General features: G+C 53.6%; 1 protein-coding gene across 2 annotated transcripts in view; it reads right to left on the reverse strand.

The window, feature by feature from the left end:
- Positions 1 to 24,260, reverse strand: part of MYOM3 (myomesin 3) — a 52,132-nt gene that overhangs the window by 13,330 nt on the left and 14,542 nt on the right. For both annotated transcript variants that reach the window (XM_018055793.1, XM_018055803.1), the window contains exons 9-24: positions 24,002 to 24,142; positions 22,420 to 22,581; positions 21,655 to 21,796; positions 20,477 to 20,676; positions 19,322 to 19,375; positions 18,814 to 18,941; positions 17,174 to 17,357; positions 14,266 to 14,440; positions 11,872 to 11,993; positions 11,303 to 11,490; positions 10,943 to 11,069; positions 9,720 to 9,898; positions 3,987 to 4,101; positions 2,700 to 2,856; positions 1,891 to 2,000; positions 385 to 429 (exon numbers count right to left, since the gene is read on the reverse strand). In XM_018055793.1, the coding sequence (XP_017911282.1) occupies positions 385 to 429; positions 1,891 to 2,000; positions 2,700 to 2,856; positions 3,987 to 4,101; positions 9,720 to 9,898; positions 10,943 to 11,069; positions 11,303 to 11,490; positions 11,872 to 11,993; positions 14,266 to 14,440; positions 17,174 to 17,357; positions 18,814 to 18,941; positions 19,322 to 19,375; positions 20,477 to 20,676; positions 21,655 to 21,796; positions 22,420 to 22,581; positions 24,002 to 24,142 (2,229 nt within the window). The remainder of the gene's footprint in view (positions 1 to 384; positions 430 to 1,890; positions 2,001 to 2,699; positions 2,857 to 3,986; positions 4,102 to 9,719; positions 9,899 to 10,942; positions 11,070 to 11,302; positions 11,491 to 11,871; positions 11,994 to 14,265; positions 14,441 to 17,173; positions 17,358 to 18,813; positions 18,942 to 19,321; positions 19,376 to 20,476; positions 20,677 to 21,654; positions 21,797 to 22,419; positions 22,582 to 24,001; positions 24,143 to 24,260) is intronic.

Raw genomic sequence — 24,260 nt, forward strand, 5'->3', positions numbered from 1 at the left:
GGGGCATGGCCTGGGCATTTGGATTTTGAAAAGCTCCCGGGGTGATTCCAGTATACACCCAAGTTTGTGACCCCTGCCACAGGGACTACAAATGCTACTCCTTGCCAGTGGAGGAAAGCAGGGGTTTAGATGATCCACAATCCAAGAGGAAGAAGAAATCATTCACTCTGCCCTCCCTTGCACCCCACATGCTCCCTGCTGGCCACTCTTTTCCCTTTATGGACTGAGGACTTCCTGGGTGTCTGACCCTCCAGCCCCAAGATGACCCCATCCTCCCCTACCCCCTACCAGCCTAGTGTCTAGCTCTTGGCTGACTCAGCTCTGCTCAGGACACCCCAGTGGGCCTGGCATGACTGCCCAAGTCTGGAGGCTTGGATCGCTTACCTGGGTTTCTGATCTCATGGCTCAACTTCTTCAGCTTGTTCAGCTCTGGGACAGGGAGGAGCAAGAAAGAAACCAAAGAGAATGAGATCCCTGGGCTAGTGGGGGTCATGGGAACTGTTCTAGCATCCACACTGGGTGAAAGTCCTGAGAGACTCAGCTTGGGGTCACTTGGTTGCCAAACAGGTTGATGATGGTTATTGCGAGCCTTGGCTCTGGGGCACCGAGGGGCCTTCAGGGGCTGCTGTAGGCCCCCCGAGATCGCTTATTCTTCTTGTCCTTCAAGGCCTGATCAAGTGCCACTTCCCCAGAGGAGCACCTACTGTCTGCCAATCTCTGCATGATCTCAGTGATCCTCACACCATGCTGTGGGGGGTGAGCATTACTGTCTGCCTCCTGAGCCCCCTTGTTAATCCACTGTGACATGCTGTCCTAGAATCTGAGGGTCTGGCCCCTTCAATGAGTACTTCAGGCAACACGTGTCTGGGGCAGGTCGGCACAGTGCTGTCTCACCGCTAACTGCTTCCTTGTGTTAGGTTTGTCTCTCCTGCTAAGCTGAACTCTGGACCTACCTGGGTGTCTGGCACACAGCAGGTGCTCAGTAAATGAGTGTTGCATGAATGAACTGGCAGAGGCAGAGCCCATATCTCATTGTCCCTTGTAAGCTTAGAGTCCAGAGTATGATGAGTCTGGACACATGGCAAGCATCCAATCCCAAACGAAAAAACGAACCCCACTGCTCTTATGGATGGTTTTATGCTTTTGTGGTTGGCTTTAGCTTGCATGGAGCCACGCAAGTGTATCTGCATAACAACATTGTTTCACTTGGGGTATCAGGGGTTATTACCACCCCCTTTTACAGGTGAGAAAACTGAGGCCCAGAGAGGGATCATGACTTGCCCAAGGTCAAACAGCCAGGAAATTGTGGAACTGGAATAGAAATCTGGACCCGCCTGGCAACTGTGTCTTAACAAAATCAAAGGGCCCCTTGTGTGTTCAGCAGGGAGAACAATGGCTGTCCCAGTTGCTATGGAGACAGCAGAGGGTGAGTCTCCTGGACAATGAGTTTAGGCCCAGCCTCCCCTCTCTGGTGGCCACGGCCCCTACTGCTCCCTGTGGCCATCCTCACCCCTTAGACTAACTGCCTTTGGCAGTTTATCATTCCACTTACACTGTTGTTTTTTTAGGCTATGGAAGGGAGTGAAATAATTCACCGGTACCTTTGCTTTTATCAATAGTAGAAAAAGGAAAGAGAGAGATGAGAATAGTATGAGCTCCATCAGGCAGCGATTTTTGCCAGTGGGGTTCACTGATGTGATTCAGTGCGGTTGGTGCTCAACTGATACTTATTATTCATGGACCTGCTGACTGAGTGGGTGGGAGAGGACCTACTTCTCTTGAAATCTCTGCTTTACTCATTTTTATGGCTTCTTGCTGGCCCCTGGGGTATTTGTGTTTGGTACTCTGGGCCTGTCTCTCTGGGGTGGTGGTGGCAGAGAGGGGCCTCACCATCCTCCGTCAGCGTGTGGCTTGCTGAGATGTCTTCGTCAGCATCTGTGACCACCACCGAGTAGGTGCCCAAATCCTCGAGGCCGGGATCTTTCAGGATGATCTTGGATCTGCAGAGACAGCAGAGCAGAGGCTCTGAGAGGGGACTCATGACCTGGAAGCCTGGGAGCTGGGGAGTGTAGGTCAACCTTGGAAGCCCTGTTAAGACCCAGACCCTGGCCAAGCAGGGGCGTCTGCCTCCTTACACGTTCCTGGGGTCCCCTGCCCAGAGCCAGTCTGGCCTGCCGCCCTCAATGGCTCTTGCTAGCCAGGCTCTCTGGAACCGTCTTCATACTGTCCACATCCCCCAGGCCTGCCTCTCCTTGGGCTCAAGTCATTAGCTTTGTCTCCTGCTGAACAGGGCTGAAGCCAGAGCTGCTATGGATGGAGGAGCAAGACCTGGAGGCCCTTGACATCCTAAACCCTCTTTTACTGATGAGGAAGCTGAGCCCAGAGAACTTCCAAGAGCAAGTTGCTGGTACCCAGGCTAGAAACCAAATCCTGAGCGTCTCCTTGGAAGCAGCCACATAGAGGCACATTTCTTGCAGAAAAAGGATCTCCAGATGAGTATCACCGTTTCAGCCCATCTGTTGCCCTCTCTCTCACTTCTCCCGGAGGTGGCAGTCAGCATCCTTCATGGGAGACCACGCAGCCCCCTCAAGCTCATCACTGGGGGTCCTGCCAGGTGGTCTCACCTGCGAGCTTTTACCCATTCATCCGATAACATCCGGGACCTGTGCCCTAGGTGTGGTGCCCTTCCCCTCACTTACTTGTTAGCCTCCTCCTTGACCTTGACCCTCTCTGGGTCCGGTGGGCCCTTGTAGTCCTTGGACCACTGAAACTCGGCAGAGTCGGGGGCCTCTGGGGCTTCAAAAGCCATGTAGATAAAGCCCTCGTCATCCACACCAACCTCGATCTCCCGGGCATCTGAGGGCAGGATTCAATGGAGGGTACCAGACATTTAGAAATAATAAACCAGGTAAGACCTGTTCCCCACTTAAAGCCTCCAACAGCTGCCCATTGCACTCGAATAAAATAGTAAACTCTAGACTCTTGTGGCCTCCAAGGCGTTGCATGATCAGGCTCTTTCTCAGCTCAAATGTCACCTCCAGAGGCCCTTTTGACTACTCTGGCTAAAGTAATGCCTACCCCACCCTATCACCCTGTTTTATTTCCTTATCACTTATCACTGACTTTTTCAGCATTTACATGTTTACTGTCCTCTGTCCCCACCTCTGTCACTAGAGTGGGAACCTTGCTGTCTCATCACTGCCTTGTCCCCAGTGCAGCGTGGGTGTCATCAGATACTTGCTGAATGAATAATTAAAAGAATGGGGAAAGAACACAGTTCATAGTGAGAAGAACTGAGCAAGTCCGGCATACACGAGCTGTGTGACTTGGTCATTTAACTTCTCTGAGCTACAACAAAATCAGTTCTTAAGTGGGGGCAATGAGGGCTTCCCTGGTGGTCCAGGAGTTAAGAATCTGCTTCCCTGCCTGGTCCAGGGAGATCCCACACGCTGTGAGGCAACTAAGCCCATGTGCCACAGCTAAGCAGCTGGAGAGTAGTCCCTGCTCGCTTCAACTAGAGAAAGCCCTCGAGCCGCAACAAAGACCCAGTGCAGCCAAAAATAATAAATAAATAAACATTAAAAAAAAAGTGGGGACAAGGACAGCTCTCTCAAGGGCTTGTTGGGAGGGTCAGACCGTGTAAGGACCCGACACAGCGTCTGGCCTGTGTGGTAGGAGGGGACCCAGGAGGGACCTGTGACTGCAAGGCAGGCAAAGTCACATGGTGTATCTGAAATGCAGCTGGTTATTATTTTAAATATCCATGTTAAGAGTTGTAAGAGTTTAGGAACGTGGCGTATCAAGGATGGAGGACCCATCTCGTAGAAGAAGACCATGTGTTCAGATTTCAGGATCCATCTCAGGATCCCACAGAAATAAACGAGAGTGGGGGCTGGGAGAGAAATGGGCAGGAAGGGGTGTGGGGGGGAGGGGAGGCCCAGCCGGTCCATCTTCCTGCTGCGGATCCTCCCTCGCCTTCCCCCTACCTGGCTTGTCTTCCAGGAGTACTGGGTCGGTGGGCATGGATGGCTGCCCTGGGCCCGCTGAGTTCACAGCCTGTACTTGGAACATGTAGGTCTTCCCCGGCTGCAAATTGGAAATCTGGAGGAGAGGAGAGGGTAAGAGTGAGCCCTGAGGAGGGCAGAGGCTCTGGCCACGGGCTGCAGGGGATTGATTGATCACCATCCACCCCCGGGGGTGCCAGGCTACCGGGGGAGGGGACAGGCTAGGGGCTTGTTCCTTTCTTGAGCTCCAGCTTCAGACAGGGATCTCCACTGAGATCACCTCCCATGCCTGTGAGGCCCGGAACTCCATCTGCTTGGAGCTTAGCTTACCATCAGCTTCCTCACAAGAAAACTCTTTCTCCTCCTGGGCCCCCCGCCTCTCCTCCATCCGTCACCCCGGAAAGAAGCTTGGGGATCATCTCTGACATCTTTTTCTTGAGCCCTACACCTCTCATCACCAAAGTTCCCATTTTATTTCCCTAACATTTCTTTCTTTCTTTTTTTTAAAAAATTTATTGATTGCTTTTTGGACGCGCTGGGGCTTTGTTACTGCACGTGAGGCTTTGTTACTGCACGTGGGGCTTTGTTACTGCACGTGGGCTTTCACCAGTGGCAGCGAGCAGGGCCTGCGCTCTAGGTGCAGTGCACAGGCTTCTCACTGCGGTGGGCTCTCTTGTTGCAGAGCACAGGCTCTGGGCCGTGCAGACTCAGTAGCTGCGGTACATGGGCTTGGTTGCTCCGTGGAATGCGGAATCTTTCTGGACCAGGGGTCAAACCTGTGTCCCCTGCATTGGCAGGTGGATTCTCATCCACTGTACCACCAGGGAAATCCCTCTAACGTTTCCTGAATGTGACCTCTCTGTGTCCCAGCCATGCCTTGATTAAAGTGTTATTTCTTCTCACCAGGGTTAGTGCAAGTTTCCTAAATGGCACCTCTGCCCCTAGACCCACCTTCCTGGTCTATGTTTCCCTCTACCAATCTTTCCAAGATGCCAGTCTGATTGCACTTAATTCTTTCAGTGGCTGCAGGGTGAACTTCAGATTTTGTGGCTTCGTACCGAAGTCTTCCTCACCCAACCATCTTCAGCCTCCGTCTTCTTCCTCCGCTCTGTGCCCCCTTCACTCCCTGGCTCCTCAGGGTCCCCCAGGCATCACGTTGCTTCATGCCTCCCTGCCTTTGCCCTCGCAGAGCCCTGTGTCTGGAATGCCCTTCCCTCCTCTTGGTCTAGCAACTCCAACTCATCCTCAGCCACTCAGTGTGGCAGATGGGACGAGTCCAGGAAGGGTCTCTTAACCTTCCTCCTTGGAGTGCCCAGAATCCCTTGAACCTATCTTGATTGTGTGGCACACAGTATTGTAATTGCCTGTCCCCCAAGGCCTGTGACTTGAGCCTTGAGCTTTTTACATCCAGGATCTAGTTCCTGGTCTGGCACTAAGGAGGTGTCCAGAAGTGTTGAGTGAATGCCGGCCAATCATCCACATGCAGAAATGGCACCAAGTCACTGAAGCTCCCTGACCCTGGAGGGCAGAGGGACCAGCCATCTCCTGTGGCTCTCGAGGGTCAGCTGTCCAGCACTGGCTGACTCTACCGCAGGGAGCCGGCTCCCATGGGGGCAGCAGCTGCAGAATCTCACAGCATCCCATGGGCTCTCATTTCTCTGTGATTCAGTTAAGACTTAATATTATTGTTTCAAAATGAACTATTTTAATTTTTTTCTGACTATGAAAGAAATGCATGCTTGTTGGGGAAAATATCAAAGCAATAGAAAAGAATATAAAGTGAAGGCTCCCCTGGTATTTCCACTCCTAGAGATGACCAAAGTTGCCAATATTGTAAAAATCCGTTAGTGCTTGTATTAAATGCATGTAAACCATGTTGAGGGCTTCCCTGGTGGCTCTAGTGGTAAAGAACCCTCTTGTGGTAGGAGACAGATGCAGGTTCGATCCCTGGGTTGGGAAGATCCCCTGGAGGAGGGCATGGCAACCCACTCCAGTATTCTTGCCTGGGAAATCCCATGGACAGAGGAGCCTGATGGGCTACAGTCCATGGGGTCCTAAAGATCCGGACATGACTGAAGCGACTTAGCACTCAGACCATGTTGAGATGTGACGCGCACCGTAGTCTGCTTGCTAGTATCTTCTTTCCACATCATTTCAGGCCTCTCGAGCGTGCTTTTCTTTCCTCTTGGTGCTAACAGAGTGTTCACCTGTGGGGCTGAAACCCACACGCCCTCCTGCCTGCTGGGAGAAAATATTCCCTCTCTCCTTAGCACTGCAGAAGATAAAATTGAATACATCTCATGGAACTTTCCTTAAACCAAGGAGGCCTGTGAGACATGTTGTCTTCAGAGACAGATACTACGGCCTGGAAGTCTGTGATCCAATGGATTGTCTGTTAGTAATTTGTGTCTGTTAAGAATGCTATGGGCTTCCATCGTAGCTCAGTTGTTAAAGAATCTGCCTACAATGCTGGAGACCTGGGTTCGATCCCTAGGTTGGGAAGATCCCCTGGAGAAGGGCAAGGCAACCCACTCCAGTATTCTTGTCTAGAGAATCCAATGGACAGAGGAGCCTGGCGGGCTACATTCCATGGGGTCCCAGGAGTTGGACACGACTTAGTGACTAAATCACCACCAAGAATGCTTCAGCGGACACCCTTGTTTTCTGACAAGACTAATATGCGGGAGTCGTCTTTGTTATGCCAGAAGAGCGTTGTTTGTGTTTCGCCTTCTACATATGTGGAAGTGAAAACAACTGCCACAGGTGCATAAAACCAGGGATTCTGCCACATTTATCAGTTATCCAAAGAGTTCAGAGTTTGCTTCTCACTGAAATTAAGAAACATGTATATGCATATGTGGTCATTAATATACAATGTGATATACATTTATTACGTGTTGCGTGCTCAGTTGCTCAGTTGTGTCAGCCTCTTTTGTGAACCCATGGTCTGTAGCCCACCAGGCTCCTCTGTCCATGGGATTTTTCCAGGCAAATATGCTGGAGTGGGTTGCTATTTCCTCCTCCAGGGGATCTCCCCAACCCAGGGATCAAACCTGCGTCCCTGCATCGCAGCTGGGTTCTTTACCCATGAGCCACTAGGGAAACCCCTATTAAATGTTATCTAACATAAGGAAGCAACTGGACATGGAACAACAGACTGGTTCCAAATCGGGAAAGGAGTACATTAAGGCTGTATACTGTCGCCCTGCTTATTTAACTTAAACGCAGAGTACATCATGAGAAATGCTGGGCTGGAAGAAGCACAAGCTGGAATCAAGATTGCCGGGAGGAATGTCAATAACCTCAGATATGCAGATGACACCACCCTTATGGCAGAAAGTGAAGAGGAACTAAGAAGTCTCTTGATGAAAGTGAAAGAGGAGAGTGAAAAAGTTGGCTTAAAGCTCAACATTCAGAAAACGAAGATCATGGTATCTGGTCCCATCACTTCATGGGAAAAAGATGGGGAAACTGTGGAAACAGTGTCAGACTTTATTTTTTGGGGCTCCAAAATCACTGCAGATGGTGATTGCAGCCATGAAATTAAAAGATGCTTACTTCTTGGAAGGAAAGTTATGACAAACCTAGATAGCATCTTGAAAAGCAGAGACATTACTTTGCCGACTAAGGTCCGTCTAGTCAAGGCTATGGTTTTTCCAGTGGTCAGGTATGGATATGGGAGTTGGACTGTGAAGAAGGCTGAGCACTGAAGAATTGATGCTTTTGAACTGTGGTGTTGGAGAAGACTCTTGTGAGTCCCTTAGACTGCAAGGAGATCCAGCCAGCTTATCCTAAAGGAGACCAACCCTCAGTGTTCATTGCAAGGACTGATGCTGAAGCTGAAACTCCAATACTTTGGCCACCTCATGCGAAGAGTTGACTCATTGGAAAAGACCCTGATGCTGGGAGGGATTGGTGGCAGGAGGAGAAGGGGACGACAGAGGATGAGATGGCTGGATGGCATCACCGACTCGATACACATGAGTTTGGGTGAACTCCGGGAGATGGTGATAGACAGGGAGGCCTGGTGTGCTGCAATTCATGGGGTCGCAAAGAGTCGGACACGACTGAGCGACTGAACTGAACATTTAAATATCCTGCTCTGTATTGTGCATTGTTTTAGCCACATATGACGGCTATATTTTTGTGTCAAAACTTACAAGTAGCTCTACCTTGTTGTATATACTATTGCTACTCCTTAAACTCCCACAGTCTTTACTCCCTGGCACGGAGTTCGCATCAAGGATACCCTGTGATCTATTTAAACAAACCCACTGCTGATGGACGTTTAAGCTGTTTCCAACTTTTGCCTTCATAAACAACACTACAGTGAGCATCACTGTCCTGAGGTCTTTGTGCATTTGACTAACTGCTCCTCTACAGTTCAGTCCTAGAAGCAGAATTCCTAGCTTAAGGGATGTGCCTATCAAGGACGTCCCTGGCGGTACAGTGGATAGGAATGCACCCAGCAATGGAGGAGACATGGGTTCAATCCCTGGTCCGGGGAGATGCCACATGCCAGAGAGCCACTAAGCTCCGTGTGCCACAACTACTGAGGCCCGCATGCCCTAGAGCCCATGCTTTGCAAGAAGAAAAACCACTGCAATCAGAACCCAGTGCACCACGACTAGAGATCAGCTCCTGCTCCCTGCAACAGGAGAAAATCCCCTCTCAGCAGCAGAGAGCCAGCACAGCCAAAAGTAAATAATAAATAAGTGTTTTAAAGCGGGATATGCACACCCAAAGGCTGCTATACGTTGCTGATTACAAGTGAATTTTTAGGGAGGAGTCTACTCAGCCTCTTGATGAAAGTGAAAGAGGAGAGTGAAAAAGTTGGCTTAAAGCTCAACATTCAGAAAACGAAGATCATGGCATCCGGTCCCATCACTTCATGGGAAATAGATGGGGAAACAGTGGAAACAGTGTCAGACTTTATTTTTTTGGGCTCCAAAATCACTGCAGATGGTGACTGCAGCCATGAAATTAAAAGACACCTACTCCTTGGAAGAAAAGTTATGACCAACCTAGATAGCATATTGAAAAGCAGAGACATTACTTTGCCGACTAAGGTCCGTCTAGTCAAGGCTATGGTTTTTCCAGTGGTCATGTATGGATGTGAGAGTTGGCCTGTGAAGAAGGCTGAGTGCCGAAGAATTGATGCTTTTGAACTGTGGTGTTGGAGAAGACTCTTGAGAGTCCCTTGGACTGCAAGGAGATCCAACCAGTCCATTCTGAAGGAGATCAGCCCTGGGATTTCTTTGGAAGGAATGATGCTAAAGCTGAAACTCCAGTACTCTGGCCACCTCATGCGAAGAGTTGACTCATTGAAAAAGACCCTGATGCTGGGAGGGATTGGGGGCAGGAGGAGAAGGGGACGGCAGAGGATGAGATGGCTGGATGGCATCACGGACTCGATGGAAGTGAGTCTGAGTGAACTCCAGGAGTTGGTGATGGACAGGGAGGCCTGGTGTGCTGTGATTCATGGGGTTGCAAAGAGTCGGACACGACTGAGTGACTGAACTGAACTACTCAGCACAGAGCAAGTTAAGGCCAACCTGCCAGCCAGACCTACTGCGAACTCGCTGTGTGACCCTGGCTAAGCCACACCCCCTTTCTGATCCTCTGCTGCCAGTAAGCGAGGGCAGTGACCTCTGAGGGCCGGTCCAGCTTTGATGTTCTGGAGTCGCTGTATCCTGTGGCAGGGCGGGGACTCACCCTCAGGTGGGTGCCAGAGATGAGGTCTGGAGTGACTGGCTTCCACTCCTCAGAGCCTTCCTCCTGGAAACTGATGCGGTAGCCTGTGACAGGTCCAGCCCCTTGGTAGAGAGGGGGCTCCCACGTCAGCATCAGGGAGGTGGCCCGCACCTCAAACACCCGCAGGTCATACGGGGGCCCTGTGGGAAGATGGGCGATAGAAGGAGATGGGCAGCCAGGCACCCAAATGCCAGCCACACAGTCAGGAGGCAAGCGGGTGGTAAGTCAGCAAGCTTGTCCCTCTTCCGGTCCCTCCCAGGCCTGGAAGTGCCTGCTCAGGGCCGGGTGGAGACCTGGCCCGCCTTGGCTTCATGGCAAAGCTTGGTCTGCCTCGGAAACAGAGTTAACTCTTCAGAGTGTGCCCAGTAGCACTTCCTCTGGGAAATATCCCTGATCCTCCTCATTCCCAGCCCCCACACCGCATTCATCCGTTTGATCTCTTTGCCATTTCAGTGTTTAATGTAGAAGCTCAGGGTGTGGGGTTCAGGTCCCAGTTCCACCCTTTCAGGCCATGCAGACTCTGGGCAAGTTACTTCACCTCTATGCTCTTGTCTCCTCATCTGTAAAATGGGGATAATAATAGTTCTTATAGAAGAGTGCTGGTGTGAGCATTAATGACAGAATACACCTGTTAGTATCCAGTAAGTATCAGGTGTTTACAGTGTTGTCTCAGGCCTCACACAGAGTGACTATCTGCCATTCAGGTAAAAGGTTTGTGCAGAAACAGAACTGAGCTGAATGGAAAGGTGGAAAGTTGGCATCCTCCCTTCCTAAGTGGGAGGTGAAGGGCTACCTTGTGAGAACACTAATGTGGCTCTTTGTCCAGGACTGGCACACGGGACTTTTGATGATAATAAGGGGAAAGTGCTGGGCAAACTGGAATGAGCTGGTCACCTAGCCATGTGCCTTTGGGGTTTGAGATTGGCCTGTGGCGTGAATCAGAGCTCCGATGGAGTGCTGAGCTAGAGAGTTAATTTGGACGGGGGTGCAGGGTCAGTCAATGGCCAACCAAGGTCAGAGCTCTTGACCTAACTGGGTTACGACCATCTGTGGATAAGATTATGGGCCCATTGGTGGAAGGGGATGGGGAAAGAGAGCAGGGCGGTGATGTTCATCTTCACTGGTTAGCTTTGGGGAGGGAGGCAAGGACTGGTACTGGCCTTTGGCTCCTCCTGGCCACTCACCTGGTTGGGGCATCGTCCACTCTTTACACTCAAACAGCTTGCTGGGTGCCGACAGCTCGCCCACACCTGCCCAGTTTACGGCCCGGGCACGGAACTCATAGAAGTGACCTTCATGGAGGTTGCTGACCTTGAAGAGCAGAAAGACAGACTGTGAAGGCTGAGGCTGGGGAGACAGAGGATCGAGCTCACAGCAGGAGGTCTGTGGGGACTTTTGGTGAGATTGGTCTGCCCTTGACAATCAGCTGGATCGTGCACGGCGAGGAGCCTGAGGTCTCTGAGCCTCAGAACCTCCAGCCCCGACCTCTGGTCTCTGCCTGAGTAAGTCAGGACCTCAGGCCGGTGGCTGCCTTCCAGCCTCACCTTGCAAACCTGGGTGGGGACAGGCTGCTGGTTGACCGCGTGCCAGTCCAGCTCCTCGGAGTCGTGCTGGTCCAGGAAGTAACCCAGGATCTTGCCCCCTCCACGCCGCTTCGGGGGCTTCCATCCAATGACCATTTCATTTTTCCCGCAGTTCAGGAGGGCGAAGTCATATGGCGCAGACGGTGTAGCTACAGGGAGGCAAGGGGGTGAGGGTCACTGCTCCCAGCGTGTGGCCAGACTGGGCAGTGGGGCCCGAGGGAGGTGGTGAGCCTCCCCTGGTGGGTGCCCACCCTCTCTGAGGGTGCTGACTTAGCCGGCGGTGTCCCTTGATAACTCTGACTCTGCTACATGGAGGACATCTGGACCTCCATGCTGGTCTCAGGCCACTGTTACTCTCTCCTCAAAGGATTGGGTGGTCAGGGGCAGCATCTGATCCCCCGGGAAGGCTTCTGCCCCGTGGTCTCTGGATTGGACCCTCCAAGAGATGGTCAATAAGCCCCCAGCTCTGTGCCCAGGCCACGGCTGCCCACCCTCCAGGCTTGCAGGCTGCACCTGCCCTGTGGACTCACCCAGAGCCTGCTTGACCCTGATGGGTTCAGTGATGGCTGAGCTCTCCCCGACTCCGGCCTCGCTGACGGACCTGATACAAAACTCATACTCCTTCCCTGTCCTTAGCCCGGGAATTGTAAACCTGGGAGAGAAATGTGCTGCCTTCAGGGACGGCCAAACAATTTGGAGACATCCCTGAAGTTTCTAGAACAACCCTGTGTGGGATAAGTGGCCCCCAGCGTGGGAGGATTGGAGGGCCTCAGTTCTCACCTGAAGACCTTGCCCCTGCCCCCAAAGTGATGCCTGCATCCTAGAGGGTGAGGTCCTTAAGATTTTAAAGGCTGTGACTTCTAGAGCCTGTCATTAAAGTGCAAACACCCTGGGGACTTCCCTGGTGGTCCAGTGGTTAAGAATCTGCCTTGCAATGCAGGGGACAGGGGTTCAATCCCTGGCTGGGGAACTAAGATCCCACATACTACAGGGCAACTAAGCCTCACTGCCACAATTACAGAGAAGCCTGTGCACCATCGCAGTAAAATTAAAAAAAAAAAAAAAGCAAATACCTTGGGAAAGGTACCGTTTGAAGGCCCAGGTAGCCAACCCCTGAACTGAGCAGTCTAGTAGACCTCCAGGACTTTGGGCCTCATCCTGGGAACATGAGTGGTCTTTTTATCTGTACAAATGCTGTGACTCTAAAACAGAGTCCCTTTAAAGACCCCCAAAGAGAATCATCAGCCAGAGGCATACAAGGATACTCTGGCTTAGAGAAAAATGTCCTCCCATCCTGTCCTTTCTCAGTAAGACTCAGACTGTGAACCCTTCTCCACTTATCAACATCTTCCTGGAGCAAATCTCGTTCTATAGGGAGCTTCTCTCGGTCAGTTGACCTCAAGGGGTTGAATGTTGGAAGGCTGGAGAGGCCCTTATGGATCAAACAAGTTTCTTCATTTTACAGGTAGGGAAGGTCTTCTGCAGGAGGAATGAGGTGAGCCAAGAGCACCCAGCCCATCAGGAATGGGCTGCAGCCCAGGCCTCCTGAATCCCAGTGCAGTGCCTGCCCGTTCATTCTTCGTTCATTCAAGTCTTTTTTGAGCATCTCCTGTGAGCCAGCTTCTGAGGAGCTTGTGGCACAGTGGTGAACCAGGACCTGCCTTCCAGCTGAGCTCGCTTTAGGCCATCACCTCAGGCAACACTCCTGGGCAGCTGTGTTTACCCTCTTTCCGGCCCTGACATGCATAACCGATGAGATACACATATGTGATGAGCTCTCTGGATGTACCAGAGGGGCATGCCACTCCCACATGTGACACGTTCTTCTGACACGCCACTCCTGTCACGTGACTCTCGCTCAGCCCCCACCACCAGGGATGCCCACCTGGATGCAAGTCCTTGGGGAGACGTCATTCCAGGGATAACTTGGACTCTCATTTGTCCCAAACCTAAACTTTAGTGGTGACAAAGTGTGAGTGACTGCGAGGCACCGTGAGCCAGTGGGGCACCAGGTCCTGTCTCTTTCTTTGGGTGAAATGATCTTGCAGCCCAGGGTGAGGGGAGCCCGCGGGTGCGCTCAGGGCCTGGTCAGTCGTCGGATGGAATGGGGGGTATGTGTCATTAACTGAGTCCCTGATCCCACAGGGCCTCAAAATGGAGAAAAGTCATGAGTCCAGAAGCCTGAGGCTCCTACCTGCAAGGATGAGGCCACCGAGTGAGGAGGGAGGCTCAGAGGGGAGTGGGGGGGCGGGGCAGGCGTGCACAGGCAGGCTGAGTTGAGGGTCAGAGAGGGCGAGTCTCTGCGTAAAGGTTCCTGGGGAGCGAGGGTGGGTGAGGAGCCTAGACCCTGGCCTCCCGGCCTGTACGCTCTGCCTCTCTGTCTCTAAGCTTCTGGAAGGACAAGACCTAGCCAGTCCCTGCTATCTCCAAATAGCGTGCCCTTAGAGAGGGTTTGCCAGAAAAGAGGCCGTCTGGGGCAGGTCCTGGTTCCTCCACTCACTAGCTAAGGAAGTTTTGGCAAGCTACTTATCTGTGCTGTGTCTCAGTTTCTTCTGTGCGATGACGATAAAAATAACAGTCCTGGGACTTCCCTGGTAGTCCAGCGGTAAAGAATCTGCCTAGCACTGCAGTGGACTCGGGTTTGATCCTTGGTGGGGGAACCAAGATCCCATGTGCTATGAGGCAGCTAAGCCTGTGAACCACAACTAGAAAAGCCTGTGTACCACAATGAAGACCCAGAACAGCCAAACAAACAAGCAAAAAGGTAGCCCTAAGTTCATAGGATTCCAGGTAGAACTAATTGATCTAACATATGGACAGAGCTTAGGACAGTGCCCTGTGCCCAACTGTGTCTTGAGAGGCAGGCTTCATCATTATTACCGTTACTATTATTTCTGAGGCAGGAAGGGTGGGCGCAAACTCACCTGCTGTCCTGGATGGGTTTATTGTTAACTGTTCGCCACTCAGATGATCCTGCCTCCCGGGAGTAGATGTAATAACCCAGGAGCTCTGGGCTGTCTTTCACTGGATCCCAGGTCAGTGAGACAGAGGTCTGTGTGTCTCGGAAAGCTTGAACTTGCGTTGGAGGTGGGAGAGTGGCTAAGACACAGAAATATGGGCCGAGTGAAGATGCTGTCACATGGCTGGGAAGGGGGAGAGGTGTGGGAGAGGCAGAGAGGCATGGGGGGTGGGGGTGGCTGGGGGTAGCCACAAGCCCTTCAGACATGCCCTGGGGCTTTGGGCAGCTCTTTCCTAGTCCCAGAGGTGTGGTCCAGGCTCTTGTATTCTGAAAGTCCTCTCTCGCCTCCAAACATTTCCACTTCCTCATTAAGATTCTTTTATCAATCCTTACTGTCACTTTCTCTCTTAGAAGTTACCAGATCTGACAATTTTCCTCAGCCCTTATCTCCAGTCTCTAGGAAACATGGTTTGTTTCCCCTTGAAATGTTATTTTTCATGGCTTTCTCAGACAATGTTCCTTGAGGTGGGTCTGCCATGATTTGTTAAATGAGATCTGGATGGATGGATGGGAGAATGGATGGAGGGATAAATGGATGAATGGATGGAAAGATGGACGGATGGATGGATGGATGAATGGATGGATGGACAGAGGAATGGATGGATGGACAGAGGGATGGATGGATAAATGGATAGATGTCAGATCAGGACCTTCCTAGTACTCTTTGTATTTCTCAAACTCCTTACACACCTGTTTATGTTTTCCCCTCTTCCCTTTGTCCCTAAATCTGAGACTCCTCCAAGCTTCGGTTCCTTGACTTGCTCCGTTTCTCTTGAACTCTTTTCAAGAAAGGCATGGAGGGTCCACCTATGCTCATGGCTTCAACCCTCACCTCTCTGCAGGTGAGTCCCCAGGCTTTACCACCAGCCCTGTTTTCTCTCTTGAATTCTAGAGCCTCGTCTTCCATTTCCCCTGGACATTCTCCTTGTGTTTTAGTGGTCATTCAAAGTCAACAGGCAAAGGTTGAACTCAGCATCCATCCAACACAAACCCAGTATCTACTGAGTGCCTACTCTGAGCCAGGCTCTGTACTTGGCCCAGGGGAGGTACTGAGGTGTAGACTTGGGCTCAGGAGGTCCCATCAGAAACTTCAACCTCTCAGGTTGAAGGCAGTGTGGCAGTAGATGGAGGCTGGGTGGTGGGGAGAGGCTTGAAGGAGGTCACGCAGGGACCATCCAAGAGACCTGATTCTACCAGCGGGCAAGAGCTGGAGCTGAGGGCATCCATGTATGGAGTCGTCCTCACACACTAGAATCTTGATTTCAAGGAGGATTTCAAGACCTGAGGATGTGTTTGTGATACAACGTTAATTTTAAAAAGTAGAATGCAAAGCTCTACATACGGCTTGATCGGACTTTCAAGAAGAAGCACTGGTAGGCACGTGGTCAAAAGACCAGAAGCCCAGGTACCTGGATGCTCGCAGCGGTTACCCTGTCAGTGGGATTTTGTGGGGTGGGGCATTCTTGCCCCTCCCTCCTTCCTTCCCTCCCTCACTTCCTTTCTCTCTTTCTCTCTTGCTTCTTTTGTATTTTCCTACTTTGGGCAATACTTTCGCTTTCATAACACAAGTCAATTCCTTGTCTTTTTTTCCTCTCCTCCCCTCCTCTCTCTTCTTTTCCTCTCCTCTCCTTCTCTGAAGTGTACCAGAACCTTGCCCTAAGGCTACCTTGTGGTCCAGAGACTGCCCACATCCAATCACAAACCACTCACTGGCTGAGACCCTGAATCAAGCTTAATTGTTAACCAGATTAGAATGAAAGAAAAAACTCCATCTGCCCACCAACCTACTTATACTTATGATGAATATGTACATGCATTCACGTGGGCTAAGGCTCCTCTGTCCATGGGGATTCTCTGGGCAAGAATACTGGAGTGGGTTGCCATGCACCTCCTCCAGGGGATCTTCCCAACCCAGGGATAGAACCTGCGTCTGTTACATCTCTTGCATTGGCAGGCAGGTTCTTTACCATTAGCACCACCTGGGAAGCCTGAATATATGCATTTATATATATATATCTTTTTTCTACATTATTGAGCACTATAAATCTAGGACTTGGCAATCTTCCCCACACAGGCCTTGCAGCACACCAGGCTCTTCTCAGATGGGCAATGCTGCAGTTGGTTCCTTAAAAGACTCGTTGGTGATGGCTGCTCCAGGGACCTGTCTGGTCTTATCAAAGAGAGAAAGACCCCACAATCCAGAGGCCTCAGAGGAGAGAGGGCACCCTGGCAAGTCAGGACTAGCGTGGAGCTGCCGCTGGGAGGCTCAGGAAAGAGCCAGAGGCAGGGGCGGTAACCAGACCTTCAGAACAGTAGGTTTGGGAGGGGAGGACATCAAGGTGTGCAGCTCAGAAATGACCTGCTCAGGTCCATGCAGTGCTGCTATTGAGAGGGGTCCCACTTGATGAGGCAGAGCTGGGGGGTGGGACTAAGGAGAGGGCGGGAGGCCTGCCTAGGGGGCCCAATCCTGGCTGCACGAGGGGGATCAGGCTCTGGTTGGAGACCTTTAGCCCTGAGGGGCCATTGGTCACAGACAGCTCCTGTCTGGACCCAGCTGGATTCTGCAACTCACGAATTGTTGATCTGAAAAAAAAATGCCTGTACTTCCAAGAGCCTCTTGCCCAGAGAATTGTAATTCTTGATGTTCTGAAACTTTGCAGGCCTGTGATCACGTTGCTTCTCAGCTGTGTGATAGGTAGAGTGGTCAGGAGCAGAGAAATGTGCGTGGCTCTGTCCCTGCAGCCACCGGGGGCCAGGGGCTTGGGTGCTCACAGCCTGGCCTGGCCTGCGCCCCTCTCCTGCATCCCAGGTACCTGGCTTCCCCCTCAACGCGATGGGCTCGCTGGGCTCCGAGGGGTCGCTCATGCCGTACTGGTTTATCGCTCGCACTCTGAAGACGTACGACTTCCCTTTCTCCAGATCCAAAAGGGCGAATCTTGGGGATTTCACAGGAGTTTCTGAGTTGATGGCCTCCCAGGTGCCACTACCTATGACCGACTGTGACAAAGGAGAGAAACTTGGCGTTGGTTAAGTGGGAGAGCACTTCCCACACGTGCTCTCATTAACCTCTCTCCCCACCCCAGGATGCCCCTCAATATCTGAGCTTTGGATTCACCTGCCTCCGTGATGTCTCTACCTGGATGCCTGTCGAGCATCTCACATTCAGTGGAACTGACCCTGAACTTGCCTCCACCCCAGTGCTGCCCACATCTAGTCAAAGGCACCCATCCTTCCAGCTGCTCAGGTCAGAGTCCAGGAAGCCTTCCTGGATTCTGTCTCTCATTTCTCACCCTCAAATATACTCCATCAGTGAATTCAGTTGGGGGAATTCCCTGGCGGTCCAGTGGTTAGGCTTGGGGCTTTCACTGCCAGGACCCAGGTTCGATCCCTGATTGGGGGACTAAGCTCCTACATGCTGCACAGTGAAGCCAAAAAACAAAACAAAACAACCAACCAAAAGTACCCCCAAATCCCAAATCCAGCTGGCTCTACCTTGAAAATTTACCCAGAATCCAACCATGGTATACCTCTCTCAGGCTCCCTTCCAGAACCTTGATCCAAAGCCACCATTGTCTCTCACCATCTGAGTTATCTCAATAGCCTCTGATCCGGTCTGCCTGTTTCTTCTACCTTTAACTCCCTTCAGTCTTTTCTCCAAATGACAGACAGAGGAATCCTTTTACAGCACAAGTCAGATCCCGTCAGTGTCTGCTCAGAACCCTCCCAAGCCCCGGAGTAAAAGCTGCTTTGTGGTCTGACTCCTGCCATCTGTCTGGTCAGTTTCCACGTCCCACTTTGTCCGCCCACCAGGCTCCATGGCCCCCAGCTGCTCCCCGATGGTGCCAGGCTCCACTCCTGCCTCTGGGTCTTTGCACTTGCTGGTCTTTTTCTCTGGAATGTTCTTCTCCCCAAAATCTCTGGCTGGCTCAGTTGTGTCCGACTCTTGCGATCCCATAGACTGTAGCCTGCCAGGCTCCTCTGTCCATGGGATTTTCCAGGCAACAATACTGGAGTGGATTGCAATTTCCTTCTCCAGGGGATCTTCCTGACTCAGGCATCAAACCCGGGTCTCCTGCATTGCAGGCAGACTCGTTACCGACTGAGCTTTGAGGGAAGCCCCATTTCCTTTGGGCTTTTACTCAAAACTCACCTTCTCGGGGAGACCTCTCCAGTTCCTCCATCTAAATATCAGTAGCCCCTTCCCCTCAACACTTCGAATCCCATCCAGAGCTGTAGATAATCTGAAAAGGTCATTTAATCCAACCCCTGCCTCAGTGTAGGGCTATGTTCAGGACTTCCAGACAGGAAATTCTCTTCTCATTAGGGTTCCCCAGGGGATGCTGCTGGGGTCTCTCAGCAGCTCCCTGGACCTCCACTCCTCCTCACATCCTGGTCCCACAGTGTTTCTATTTCTCCGGCTGGCCTGGAGCTGGGGCCCTAGGGGTCTCCATACCTTCTCCAGGAAGTACGTCAGCGGGGCTTTGCCTCGGGGTCTTGGCTCCTCCCAGCCCAGAACCACGTAGGCCTCACGGATCTCGCTGGCATGGACATTAGTCGGGGGTGAGGGGATGGTCACAAAGTCTGGAATCAGAGTTGCCCAGGGGCTGAGATGTGTGGGCCCTCAGAGACCCCACATCTCAGCCCCCCACTTCATAAAGGCCCAGAAGAGGGGCAGGAACTTGCTTCAGTCACCCAGAAAGGCTGCGCAGGGCAGGGCCGGAACCAGAGCCCGGGTCTCCCCATGTCCTGCTGGAGACTTTCCCCAATGTCTGCATCCCCCAGGAGGGGCGCAGTCACCCACCCGAGAGCCTGGCCCCCAAGCTGGATCCCCGCCCACGCTCACCACCCGACCCATGCCCACAGACAGCTTCTGCCTCGGGCCAGTTTGTGTCCCAGCTTCCAGATCACAAGGGGGGTGGTGCTGGAGTCTTGAGGCCAAGTGTCAGGGGGTTCACACATACCGTCAAAGTCATCTGTGCTGACCGTGATGGTTTTTCCCATATCAAAGGGGATCTCTAGGGTGGAGAATGGAACCCGTTAGTGGAGAACTAAGGGCTGCAGGGTGTGTGGCTGGGTCAGCCCTGCTCTGGGGGCTAATTCCTTCCCCGCTCCTGGTCCTGACCTCTCGGCCCCTCTCTGTGTCCTCGGGCAGGTGGCATTCGCAGACCCCAGAGGTGCTCTGCCCGCTGGGGGCAAAGGGGCACAGAAAGGAAGAGCGATGGGGTCGGATTCCGAGGGCACAGCACACCCACATCGGGGTGACTCCTCGGGGCTGACAGGGCTGCGTCCCCCACTCGCTGCCTACCCGCCTCCACCCTCCAGGCTGGGAGCTTCTAAGTCAGGGCAGTTTTCCTACTGCAGGTTAAGGGCATCTGAAGAAGGTGCTGTGGTTTCACCCCAGATTAGCGTCTGGTGCTAAGATTTGTGTTTCTTTCAGCAGACAAGCTCTACCTCCCCCTCAGGCGAGAGGCTGCTAAGGACAGCACCGTGTCTCCTCCGTCAGACTAGGGGTTCCAGAGACTGTGTCAAAGCTATGGTTTTTCCAGTAGTCATATTTGGATGTGAGAGTTGGACTATAAAGAAAGCTGAGCGCTGAAGAATCGATGCTTTTGGACTGTCGTGTTGGAGAAGACTCTTGGGAGTCCCTTGGACTGCAAGGGTATCCAGCCAGTCCATCCTAAAGGAAATCAGTCCTGAGTGTTCATTGGAAGGACTGATGCTGAAGCTGAAATGCCAATACTTTGGCCACCTGTTATGAAGAGCTGACTCACTAGAAAAGACCCTGATGCTGGGAAAGATTGAAGGCAGGAGAAGGGGACGACAGAGGATGAGATGGCTGGATGGTATCACCGATTCAATGGACATGAGTTTGGGTAAACTCCGGGAGTTGGTGATGGACAGGGAGGCCTGGCGTGCTGCAGTCCATGGGGTCACAAAGAGTCGGGCATGACTGAGCGACTGCACTGAGGCTGTGTCTCCTCCATGAGACCAGGGGCTCCTGAGGGCTGGGCTGCGTCTCGTCTCCTGGACCAGGGCTGGGAATGGGGCCCGTGCTCCTGTCTCCTGGTGTGCCCTGACAGACGTTCTAGCATGTCCCTCAGGGCCTCTGTGCCCACCTGTCTTCCTCTGAGCTTCGTCGCGGTCGCCCATGACAACCGGCTCAGAAGCCTTGGAGGGGACGCTGCTGCCTGCTCTGTTGAGGGCTCTCACCCGGAACCGGTAGCTCTGGCCTTCGATGAGGCCTTGGATTGGGCACCGACAGGTCCCACCGGGAGCCTGGTGGCATGGCACCCATTCCTCGGACTCTCCCTGGCACCTGTGGGAGAGAAGCCCTGGCTTCAGCCCCTGCCCGTGACTCACACCCTCCCAGTCTGACCCTCTACCAGGACATTCCCCCACCCTGGGCTGTCCGCCCAGCTCGTCTCGGCCAGGGAAACACCTGCTCTCCATTTAAAAGCCCGGCTCCAGCCTTGGGTCCGCAGGAGGCCTTCTCACCAACCAGGATGCTAATCAAAAGAGCTAGTGCCTTTCATGGAACTTTCCTGTGGGCTGGAGCTATGCTGTGCCCATCACATCCATCATCTTGTTTAATCCTGAAGGTCCTTGACATCAGGTGTGATTACTTTCATTCTACCAGTGGGTTCTGAGTTTAAAGAGTGAGATGACTTGCCCAAGGTCACATGGCTCATGCGTGGGTGACTTAGCATTTCCCCCGAGGACTGTCCACTCTTCTGCTGGTGTGTGTTCTAGAGTGACCCTCAGAGTCTGGGATCTCTACACCCTCTGGGTACTGCCTTTCCTCACACTGGCTGGATGGGGCAGTGTACCTCAGTTTCTCCATCTGTAGAATGGGGCATTAGAGCATCCCCTACTCCCTCAGATAGGGATTGTCGTAAGGATTCTAGTGGTTGGATTAGGCCTTACCTCCAGCTAGGGTCTTGGAGCTGGCAGGTGGAGGAGGCGGCGCATCCGGGCCCTCCCCTTCCTGGGAAGCCCCCTCCCTTCAGGCTCAGGGCTCCTGGGTCTCTGTCACTCAGGGAGGCGAGCAGCCACCGAAGCCTTGTGTGCTCAGGCTTCAAGCACTGATGTTTGCCCCAGGGTCAGCTCGTGCCATAAAGTGTCCAGGGGCAGTGGCTGCCTCCAGAGGTGGACACCCTCCTGTTGCCCCTAAGTAACACACCTACCTCCTGCCCTGTTCCGAGGAGAGACATGGGGTCTGTTTCCTGCGGCCCCGCCCTTGTTCTCATAGGACCATCTCCCCCCGTGGGCTCTGCCACTGAAGAGATCCACTCACAGCTCGATGGAGTAGCCGGTGATGGGGTTGCCCCTGGTGTCGCTGGGCGGGGTCCAGGTCAGGATGAGGCAGTCTCTGTTCACATTCAGGCATCGAACGTTCAAGGGGGAGCCTGGGACCCCTGGCTTCTCGGCTGCAGCATCTGAAACCCGGGACAGCGGGGGACGCGGGAAGAGAGTAGGGGCGGCTCTTCCAGTCAATGTCCACTCGGCAACCAACCCCCTCCCATTCCCATCCATCATTCCTCTTCTCACGAGCCCCCCAGGGGTGCAGTGGACCTTGAAGATCAAGACCTGAATGACAGCCTGTTCTTTTAAACAGCAGCATCTAGGGGTGGGTGGGGGGGGGCCAGTTTACTAGGGGCCCATTCTACACCATCGGCCTGAGCAACTGGCACAATTCGTCTTTGAGTCCCAGAGCAACTCTCCATTTTGCAGGTGGGAATACTGACTCTCCTAGAGGAAAAGCCAATCGCCCAAGGTCACCCAGCCGGTGAAGCGGCAAAGCAGGCCTAGAAGGATGCCAGCCCACCCTCAGCCCTCCTCTCCAGCTCCCTCCGAGCCTGAGACTCTCAGACTGGGTCCCTTTGGAGGGTCATGGGCAATCTTAGAAAGACTCTGCCTCAACACCCTCGTTCACTATATAGCAGGGACACCGAGGCCCCGAGGAGCTGGGGGCTCGCCCGCATGTCCCACAGCAAGTCAGTCAAGGCAGAGTCTTGGTCCCTGGGCTCTGGCTGGGCACCCTCCCCCAGCCACCCCTTACCTCTCACAAACACATAGGCGCTCTGCTCCCGGAGCCCAAAGGGCGAAGGCACCTGGATCGTATAGAGGCCCTCATCCTCCTTGTAGGCGCAGGCCACCTTCAGGACTGCCTGGCGGTCAGAGTAGAGGATCTGCCGGCGACCGGAGGACCTCAGCAGCCTCCCTGCAGGGAGAGGGGTTCCAGGGTGAGCTCCTGGGCGATCTGGAGCTCACCCGGGAACCTGTAGGTGCTTTGGGGTTCACAGGCAGAGATGCAGTTGGCTGGGCTAGAGACCGAGGCTCTGCTGGGGAGTTGGGGAAGGGGGTGGTGACCTTCAAGACTCTGCCAAGGTGGTCTATGAACTCTCCTCTGTAGCAGGCTTAGTGGGGGTGGGGGTAGGGGGTGGGGAGCACCTGAGGAAGGGTCCGGGGGCTGCTGGCTCGGTGAGGAGTTGGAAGTTCTCTGAGGAAGTGGAAACAAGAGCAGTGGGGGCCTGGTGTGAGAGGCAGAGGCTCTTTGGGAGGCTGGGGGCTCAAGGAAGGAGATAGGGCTTGGTGGGTGGGGGTTGTGAGCTCAAGGAAGGGAGGGGGCTTGTTTGGGGGATGGGGACTCAGGAAAGGGGGAGAGGACTTAATGGAGGGTTGGGGTGTTGGTGAGGCGGGTCAGGGTCGGGGAGGAGGGTGGGAGATCGGCAGGTGGGACTTTTGGGAGAGGGCCGGGGACTCAGGGCAGGGGCCAGGGGCTCCAGGCCTCGCCCGAGGTCCTGCTGTGCACCATGCTGCTCCTTGACCCCACAAAGGCCCCTCCTCCCTGTCAGCACCTCTGTTCCCGAGGATCTACGGGTTTGGGGGACATCTTGGCCTGTTATCACAGCTGTTTCTTGGGGCTCGTGGCTTCTCTACTCCTCTGCCCCTAGCCCCCCTAGGGGCACCTCCCTAGGCTTAAGCTGCTGGAGGTGCTGCACTCCCAGCCCTTCGGCTGCCGGCTTGGTCAGGAGTAGGGCAGGAGGTCCAGCCGTCTGTCTCCTCCCTGGCTGGTCCGTCTCTTCCTGCCTGAGCTGACTGGGCCTTCCCCAGCCCTGGCCTGTGATCCCCCAGAGGTCTTCCAGCTCATGAGTAGCAGTTCTCGCCTGCACCCACAAACGGACTCTGAAAAGCCCGAGGCAAGTGCCCTGACCCTCCTTAGGCTGACCCGCCTCCTGCGCTTGGCCTCTGTTCCTGTTGCTTCATACGGCCTCGCCCGGGGGTGCTGATGGCGGTCGTGTGTGCGTAAAGGGCTCTCGACCAGAGGCTCTAGAGCGGCAGAGGCTGCAGCTGTTTTGGCTTCCTGCCCTCTCTCGGATGGAGGGCCCCCTGACTTCATGGCGTGTCTGTGCCTACCCCTGCCCTGGCACCCAGTGCAGGGCTTGGCACAGCGAATGCTCAGCGGCCCTTTGCAAGGTGATTTGATCTGAGCCCACCTGGCTTGTTCAGCTTCCCTCTGCCTCAACCCCGCTCATCACTCGGCTTGTACGGGTTGGGGGGGGGGCATAGCTGAGTTCCTCTCTCCACCGGGGGTCTATCTCCGCCTCTGCAGGCTGGGGGCCGGGACCGGGGTTCCTCACCGTCTCGGAACCACTGGATGTTCTGCTCGGCGTCCAGCACATCTTCCGAAAATAGGCAGTTCAGGGAGAAGGTTTCCTTCTCCCGGGCGAAGACCGGCTTCAGCACTGATGTGAACTCCACGCTGGGGCCAAACATCAGTCCTGGTGGGAACAGAAATTTAGGACAGCAGTTTTCTGAGGCCATGTCGGCTTAGCCTGGGGCTTAGATGGGAGTGAGGAGGACCCTTCTGGGGTGTCCCCACTCCTCTGGGTCAGGATT

This window comes from Capra hircus, chromosome 2 (genome assembly GCF_001704415.2).
Source record: "Capra hircus breed San Clemente chromosome 2, ASM170441v1, whole genome shotgun sequence".
Lineage (NCBI taxonomy): Eukaryota > Metazoa > Chordata > Mammalia > Artiodactyla > Bovidae > Capra > Capra hircus.